Source organism: Haliotis cracherodii, unplaced genomic scaffold (assembly GCF_022045235.1).
Source record: "Haliotis cracherodii isolate W230 unplaced genomic scaffold, xgHalCrac1.p SCAF_3, whole genome shotgun sequence".
Classification (NCBI taxonomy): Eukaryota; Metazoa; Mollusca; class Gastropoda; order Lepetellida; family Haliotidae; genus Haliotis; species Haliotis cracherodii.
Window position 1 is genome coordinate 46,872,585 of NW_027266286.1, and position 9,437 is coordinate 46,882,021.

Sequence of the window (9,437 nt, forward strand, 5' to 3'; positions counted from 1 at the left end):
CCTTTATTCCTGGGCGGTGGGGTACCCTAGGGGTTCAAGCGTTTGCCGTCACGGCGAAGACCCTGGTTCGATTGCCCACATGGGTTCTATGTATGCAGCTCTTTTCTGGTATTCCCTGCCGTGATTTTGCTATGTTGCTAAAAGCGTCGTAAAACCACGCTTACTTACTCACTCTTTCTATTACAGTCTCTCAAAGTAGCACCACAATGACAATATGTTTGCATACATATGTGGTATCAGCTAAATCGTGCATATATGTACAAATATGTAGGTTATGCGTCTTGCGATTATCGACCTAGAGCTAACTGGTCACACCCTATGTGGCCATTTAACATCCGCCTGCTGTGGGCACGCTCCAACAAATATAAACTGATAATGGTGATCTCATAGCCACCACAATTGGATCTGCACACATGCGTGTATAGCTTCGTTGGTAACAAGATGGGCGACTGGGCTTTAAAACTTCTCTCACATATATTCATTTTGAGTATCGGAAGCAGCACAGGTAAGAGAAGTTCCCTTTTCCATACAGTTTTATTTTTAATCTTGCATGGACAGAGGTTTGCCATTGATATGTTACTTACGTATCCCGTAACATATCCCAGCGTTGTACATATTTCTTTGTTGCAATGTTCAAGACAGGAGCTTCACACTTCCCCTTCAAACTAATCTGCAATAAACAATCTATTAAAACATGTTTATCTGACCGTTTGAAATAATATTTTATGAAAATAATAATAAACATTAGGGGTTATAGATTCTGCATTCATTACTGTACTGAGATTTGCTTAACCATCAGTTGTTTTACGACATAATTAATTAACAAAAGCAATGTCCCTTGTCTGTATTAGGCATGGTGTTGCGATGTAGTTAGGGAGACAGTGTGGTAGCCTAGTGGATAAAGCATTCAACCGTCACGCCGAAGGCCTGGGTTTGATTTCTCACATGGGTACAATGTGGGAAACCGAGATATTGCTGGAATATTGCTTAAAGCGTACTCACTCACTCTCTGATCATGTAGCTAGGGTAACCGGCAGTAGTAAGATTAAACAAGATGAAAACCGAGTTAGTAGATGTCTGATTGGAGCACGTGCTGTGAACGTTTTTCAACCGTTTCATTAATTAGGATCCTTTGATAAGGCTTATGAATTGGCTCATTTAATTAGTATTTAATTAGCAATAAACTAAAAGAATGATGAAGAAACAATTCCGCTTTTTGAGAGAAAGGTTACCAAATGTCACCACCTTTCTTTGAAAAAAACGTTTACTTTAACAAACAAAAGCCACATAGTCATAGGAAAATGTGCTAAAAGCAGAGGTAATTGTACGATTCCGACCATATCATAAGCATGTGTTTATGAATCACTATCAAATCGCGATGATACCAGGTGTTCGCGTAAAGGTGAGCGTATCCTGCCCCATAGGTGGCACCGGTCACAAACACATGCAACGGCATGTCTTCCACATGCCTACCACATTTATTTATACGCTTTACGTAGGCCTTGAATGTTGAAACCCTGATCAAACATCTTTTGAGCAAGAGTCGTATGTCACTTTTTGAAATAATCGTAGAAAGAGTATGTTCGATCGTGAGGTGTGAAATGAAGACAACAGAAGCTGAAGAAACCCTATCTACATAATTGCATCTTTCCGAGGTTTTGATATAGGCTTGTGGACACGCTTGCCTCGGGAAGATGCATAAACGTGTCATATCTAGTTTCTCACCTTGCTTGATACAGATACACGTACAAGGCATTGTATCGAAGTGAGTCAGTGAGTGAGTTGGGTTTAACGCCGCTTTGAACATTATTCCAGTTATATCACGGCGTGTCAGCATAAAGTGGGAGGAAAGCCCAAAGTGATGCAGGTCTTAGACGTTTACCATTTCGGTGAAACCCACGAGCACGGGTATTGTGCTGAAAAACATAATCGGGGCGAACCGGGATTCGAACCCACAATCATATGTTTCTGGCGTGCCCAGGGTACGCAACTCTGCAAAGCAAATCGCGGCGCCTTAGACGAATGGGCCACCCATGTTCCCGCATTGTATCGAAACCCTGCATTGAGAGCATATAACTAAATATCAACATCTTGCGTGTGCTTGTCAAAGGCCCGAAGGTTGCATGACATCCACACACAAACATCTGCACGGTTCTGTCAATCCTTGCTCAGAAGACAATACCATGGCCTCTTTTCAGGGGGGCGGCCGGGTAGCCTAGTGGTTAAAGCGTCCGCTCGTCACGCCGAAGACGCGGGTTCGATTCCCGACATGGGTACAATGTGTGAAGCCCATTTCTGGTGTCCCCCGCTGTGATATTGCTAAAATCGGCGTGAAACCATATTCACTCACTCACTCTTTTCAGGAATTCCACATTCATAATATAGCAATACAAGTGAATGCGTTTTAATTTTTGCAATTTTACAGAAATTTCACGACACGGGAACACCAGACATGGGTTTTTCCATATTGTATCCATGTGGGCAATCGAACTCACGCCTTCTCCGTGACGGGCAAACAAATAAACCTCACGCCTACCCAGTCGCCCCTATAATGAGACTACAATATATACGTGTATGAGCAGAGGTTGACAAAGGCCCTACAAGGAAACCTTTCGACAAATGATCCACACCCTACACGGTTCAATTATTAAGGAAATTAATCCTTTGTATTTAAACTTCACGATGTTTATTGACTTTCCTCTTAACGCGGGCACACCCACATTTATGAAAAGTAGGTGTTGATATGATATGACTGGTTTGTATGATAATTCGTTGAAAACTTCCTGTCACGATGACTTTTTCCACTTCGTGCACACTAGCAATTGATAATGAAATTGATAGAAAGATAAATAGTTTTTCTGCAAAATAAAACAAAGAGATTATTGGAAAAAGTGAAATGTTACTCTGGACACAAAGAATACAATGAGACACACAATACAGTTATCTCTCAATCAATCATTTCATTTTGGCAAAAGGTTCCACGAACGACTGATCAAGAATATATTTAACATTGAGCAATATATTAGTTGCAGGTATGAACAGTGGACGTTGACAGTGTCTTATGTACATTTTGCTACGTTCTTAAGAGGGGTAACATCAGAAGACTGGGACACCCTAACCAGTTCATCTCTTTGATTATGTTCAGTTATTGTTCATACAGAAATGAAATCATGAAGCGTGGAGGTTGGTGATGCATGGGTTCACAAGTTCAGATTAATATGCATTAGGCTGAGCTTGTATAAGCATTGGTTATTATTATTTTTACCACATAGACTAGTGCCATGATCAATCTAATTATGATTTTAAGTAAGTGATTTGGTATTATACCGACTTGAAATGTATTTCAGTTATTTCAAGGTATTGACAAATCATCAGGCCAATATGGAATTCTAACCCACGACCCTGGTCAGCTTAAATGATGGAACATTTCATAGCAAATTACGGCGCCTTAGTCCAGAGGACTCTAATTATTTTATAATTTTGCTATGCTTGTTATTACCCATAACCACATTAAATATAATATTGAAAACATTAAGTATGATTACAATACGAAATACGACCCGTGAAGAACCGGGTTATGATTGATCGTCAGCAACCCATGTTTGCCGTAAGAGGCGATAACGGGATCGGGGGTTCAGGCTCGCTGACTTGGTTGATGCATGTCATCGTATCCCAGTTGCGAAGATCGATGCTCATGGTGTCAATCACTGGATCGTCTTGTCCAAATTCGATTATTTACAGACCGCCGTCATATAGCTGGAATATTGCTGAGTGCAGTGTTAAACAACAAATAAAGAAAACAATATGAAATACAAAGCACGTCGAAATTGCAAAACACCAACCAATCAAACTAAACATAATATATGTATGCTCAAAGAATATTGATATGAGTAACGACCTGAATGTTTCAGTAATCTCATCGACGACAGGTTCCTTCACCTCTACAAGAACAACAACTGCGATACCTTCGGCACCGGCTACATATGAGAAAGAGTGTGGGTATTATGCCGTTGTTTTAATTAATTACGGATTTGTCATATTTCAAATAGTTTCTTAAAGATAACTCATTATGTTGACCCAGGTCCTTATTGAACAGCGATGTAAACACAATCTGTTAATACAAGCAGACTACTAAAGTAATGAAAATACACAGGGAGCGTTTTAATATAGGCATACATACATTCAATTTGTATAATGTTGTTTCATGTTGTTAAGCCAAGGACATACGTCTGCTGTATTGTTAAATTCATGTATGCATTATAATGATTTCATGTGCGATCGTTATGATTGTAGTGTCTGCGTGTCCCGAGGGGGATCGGATACCAGGTGAGTTATACCATATGTCACTATGTGTTAAGCTATACATACACAAGACAACTACTATCACTTCGTTGACCCAATTTATGGATAGCAGCTTCTTTAATACTGTAAAGAAGTTGTTATCCATAAATTGTGTCTAGTTTGTCATCCGTCAACTTCTAAGTAATGGTTATCAAACAATACTATCACTTAAATTAAACTGTAATATTTGTTTAAGTTACTGACATTTGTATATATTTGTCATTTTGAAACTTGGACTAATAAAGGCACACTATGCGTTCATGTGTATCAAGATTGTTTGAGAGGGTCATAGCTAGTGGTTAAAGCTAGTGGTGATGCTAACGACTCGAGTTCGAGATAATTTCTTGTGTGTGCCCTCTTGCTCGCCCATTTGAGGAATTGTTGACACAATTGTCATGTATGATCTGACTATTAGCAGTGTCATCGTGTCCAGGTAGTAGGGATCGCTGCACAGGATTGTCTATCCCAGACTCGATTATTTATAGACGGCATAATATAGCTTTAATTGAGTGGCGATGCTAATTACAATCAGTGTTCCAGTTGTAGGAATGTGTCGGGGTGACATCAAGGAGGGAACCAGCATGTACCTGGACTACACCCTACATTCAGAACTGTTCGTCGGGTGTTCATGTAGTCTACGTATTGTCAACGCTACTAGTAGCTCAATAGAGATATACTCGACACAAATAGACCAGAAGAACTGCCAAGCACAGATCAGTATTGATGTTCTCAAATACAGCCTAAGAGGTTGCCAAAGCACGCCATCTTCCGTTACCAGCAATATGACCAGTTCGCAGGCATTGAAACTGAATATTACAGGTCAAGGTGTCGCCCAATTTTGTTTAAATATTAAAACAAAAGATAAAGGTATGTTTATGGGAAGTAGATACATCCCTATATGTTTGCTGCTTCAATGAAGCCTCACCTAAAAGTGATTAATGCATAATTTGACTCTCCGGATCAAGTCACACTAATATGCATCAGTAATGATATGAACATGATAAAACTCTAGCATTTAGTTATGAGAGCCATGGAGGAATATGAAATAAGCGTCACATATTGTATGGAAATGAAGTATTGTCTTGCAATCACTTTATTCAGTTCAAATACCACCATATAGTCCCTGAAAGTTCGCATGTGGCATATCCTTGTCTGTGAATGGCGGCTAAAAGTCCTCTTGAGTTCTCTTAATTTTAAGAGTACCCTTTGCGCTAAAAGTATTTATGAAAATTTATTTATGACTTAAGAAAATTCTTGGAGTGAAGAGTAACGTTTGGTATTTCTTAGAATAGCCTCAAACTGAAATATTTTGTTAATACGGCCCCTGCATTTCAACGTCTTCATCGTAACATAATTCTATGGTATCATTTGTCTCTAGTAATCATTTGTTATTGCAGCGACCACTCTCCGGCTCGATTGTTCGTCTGGTGTTAGTGCTGGTGTAAACATCACGACTACGGTAACTAAGCCAACCGCATCATCGAAGACAACAATCATAACTACATCATCACCATCAACATCTTCAACATCAATAAGATTAACATCACCACCTATATATTCAACATCAACAACTACACCTTCATCTTCAACGAAGGCACAAACCAGAACAACGCTATCCGAGACAGAACCTGTAGTAACGTCCACAACACCGTCCACTGGTTCAACAACAACGTCAACCAATACGACAACTGCATCAGGAATTACATCCCTTTCATCAACGACTTCTCCAGATACAGCAACAAGTGTGTTTGTAACGACTGAAGAAATGTCACAGAGACCATCAACAGCAAAGTTTGTATCGCTTTCACCACCATCTGCGCTGGAAACTACTGTCCCATCCCTAATAACACTTGGACCGGCGGTTGCTAAAAGTACTCCCGCTGCAGATAACGATGCGAACCCTGATAACAAGTCTCCAGACATACGTTTCCCTGGTAATACAGTTGTTAACTATAATACATCCCACGTTTCTAATATTGACATTTCGACAATATGGTTCACCCGTATAAAATACGTTTTATCTATCATTGCAATTGGTCATTCAAAGAAAGCATTTGACTATTTCAGTTTTGAAACGATATTTATTGCACTTTTACCAAACTGCCATCGAAATGAATTCGTTACTTATATATAACACAAAAGTGACAAAAACCTATTCCATGTTCACAAGAAAACTTTGCTGCTAGTTAGAGAGTCGATTGTACGTTTCCGACAATACCATGAGCATGTGTTTGCGAATCACTATAAAATATTGATTATACCAGTGATATATATTTCTGTAAGCAGCAAAGCTAATCTTCGTTGTGTTCGTAGACTCGAGAAGATCCGGGGTAGAATAGGTCTTTAGGAGCCAATGCTTGCCGTAAAAGTCTCGCTGACTTGGTTGATGCATGTCATCGTATCCCAATTGCGTGGATCGATGCTCAAGATGTCAATCACTGTATTGCCTGGTCCAGTCTTCATTATTTACAGACCGCCGTCATAGCACGACTATTGCTGAGTGCGGCTTTAAACAACAATAAACAACAAACAAAATATGTTAACAGTCGTGTAGACTGTATGTCACTACATCTGAAACTTAATATATTTTCAGTGGTTGAGTTAGCGGTTGGTCTATCAGCTGGAGTAATTGTTATCCTGGTCTTGACAGTAATCGTGCTGTGTTGCAGGTCAGTGTCAAGTCAGATATAGAATATACAACAGTGACATGCAGCATGTACCTTATCTAACTAACGATTGGACGAAGCAAGTATTTTAATAGTCAAACCAAGATTGTTTCTTTCTAGAACAAAATCAAACAGTTTGTCACCTCTTTTCAGCCCTTCTACAGCCATGTAATACCGTTCTTGTGTTTCACTTCGTTAGGTGCCGACATCAGAAGGGTGATGATGACGATTGTGACGAAGAAGGAATAAAGTCCATAGCTGCCTCTCTGGTCAGCCCGGAAGGATCCATCCCACATATCCAAGTCCTCAATCCCGTGTACTGTGAATGCCCGGAACTGATGTCTCTTCCACACTGGGAACCAGGTCCCCAAGACAACGTGTCTAATGCATCCTCCTTCCTTTCTGAAGAACCTGACAACGACATGCAGCCCTCAGTCAGTGACGCTGACCCTGAGTTAGACCAGGATCAAGTCGAGATGATGTATACACTAGTCACTAAACCGAGCAGAGATTGCTCAAAGCGTATGTCGTATTGTTCACCTGGTGGAAGGAAAGGTTCCACACAGACACTTTATCGATTGTGAACACCTTAGCAAGGTGAGCACGAAGAGCACCGCATCGTTTGGGCGTGAAATGGTGACATTGAAACTTGTCTCGTGTAATCCTGCTTTATAGAGATTGAGTGATTACTTGGTTAAAACAATATTATGACGTAGCATGTCTGCATAACGTTAGAAGACAGCCATACATCCTTTTGGTAAAACCCTCGCGTGGTGCTGACAAATCGGTTTGGTACTTAACATTTCGACCAGAGGATCCTGGTTCAGCTAACCTTCACACCGAAGGATGAAGCGCCTTCAACCACTGGCAATCCAGTGGTCACACTTTACTTGCTGCAGTTGAATTCCTGGCATTTGGTACTTGTACCATCAGCCGGCGGATCCTGCTAGAGCTTACTCCACACAGATATATGTCCTTAGACACAAAAACGGTGGCACCTTTCAGGCTACCGTTGAATTAATATCAATGTGTCATCTGTAAATGATCTAAATTACACACCAAAAAACGTTTCCGTTGAGTTGATTGAAATGAAACTGGGTTTAAAACAGACCTTCTTCACTCCGGAATCTTATTAAAAGCTATTCTGTGAGGATTGTGATATGACACGGTGATATGACATTACGCAGGTTGTTTTGATTAACCCGCTGTAGGACGACTCTAAACCATATCTAGAAAACGCATTCCTGCGGTTGCAGCCGGTGGGGTATATATTTACCCTTTACGTGGGCGCCTTGAGTCGTCGTTGACTTTCGGTGGCCGCTCTTTTGCCTCACAGGCCCAAATGTTGTTGGTGTACTGCTTTCAGAGATGTACGCTCATTTCCAGTAATCAAGACCTTTAGTTATCATCTTTATTTTGCCTTTTTCGCCATATGGAATATGTTTCGGTGTATAATTGAGATTTATTATTCTCCGATGTCAAAGATTCATATTTGTATCATGTACAGTGGTTATTTTTCCGATGTTATTTATACTAGTATCACATTTTCCATTCCATATGCCCTGTATTCGGAACAGGACATGTTCATTTATTGCACAGTGCAACACATGCTGCCTACAACAGTCAAACTGACACAAGCAATGAGGATACTGTTTCCACGCCTTCGCGACTAAACGTTAATTTGATACTCTTTTGTTTATTCAAATGTCACAGAATTTTATACTTATAATAAGCCAATGATATCAATCATGACTCCGAGGAGAGTAGTTCTTGCCCACTCCACTCACGTAACTGTCCCGTACCGCAACTACCTACCATTATCTCATGTGCATTTTGTTTTGTTTATTATTTTCTGTACGGTAACAATAACAAATAACCCTCGTGCATTAATTTACATCGATTATACATTCCACAAAGGAAATGCTGAATAAATACAATATTTTCTTTGGACACATCATTGTTTTCCTTTACTTCATGTGATTTACACATATTATTTATGTATTTACTCCGTGGGAATCAGTGTGTGATATATATCCATGAGATGTATTTATTCACTCTCTGGGTGTGTGATATACAATGTATACGCATGTATACCCCTGTGGTTTATTTCTGAGCTCTATGGGTATCGGTGTGTGATATATACTCATGTGTAAACATGTTGTTTTTGTTAGAAACAGGAAATGTTTCCTGTCACTACCTCAAGAACAGCAAAAGTTAATCCAAACGGAGAGAACCTCAACATTCTCTTTGAGGACATTCATCATGTGCACATAAGACCAAATTGTTTTTGAAAGCATAACCCCAGCACAGGCACGCACGCACGCACACTCACTCACACACCCACACCTACTTTCACTCTCTCTCGTAGACCCGAAACAAGCATCACAAAAGAAAACACTGATGCCGTCTATTCTGGCACATTACACTCAA

At 40.1% G+C, this 9,437-nt stretch overlaps 1 protein-coding gene across 1 annotated transcript; it reads left to right on the forward strand.

The window, feature by feature from the left end:
- Positions 1-431: 431 nt before the first annotated feature.
- Positions 432-8,254, forward strand: LOC139474996 (uncharacterized). Its single transcript, XM_071258201.1, has 7 exons — positions 432-505; positions 3,912-3,995; positions 4,294-4,326; positions 4,882-5,208; positions 5,739-6,275; positions 6,935-7,010; positions 7,207-8,254. Exons 1-7 carry the CDS (start codon positions 442-444, stop codon positions 7,589-7,591), a joined length of 1,506 nt encoding a protein of 501 aa, XP_071114302.1. The 5' UTR covers positions 432-441; the 3' UTR covers positions 7,592-8,254.
- The last annotated feature ends 1,183 nt before the right edge of the window (positions 8,255-9,437 follow it).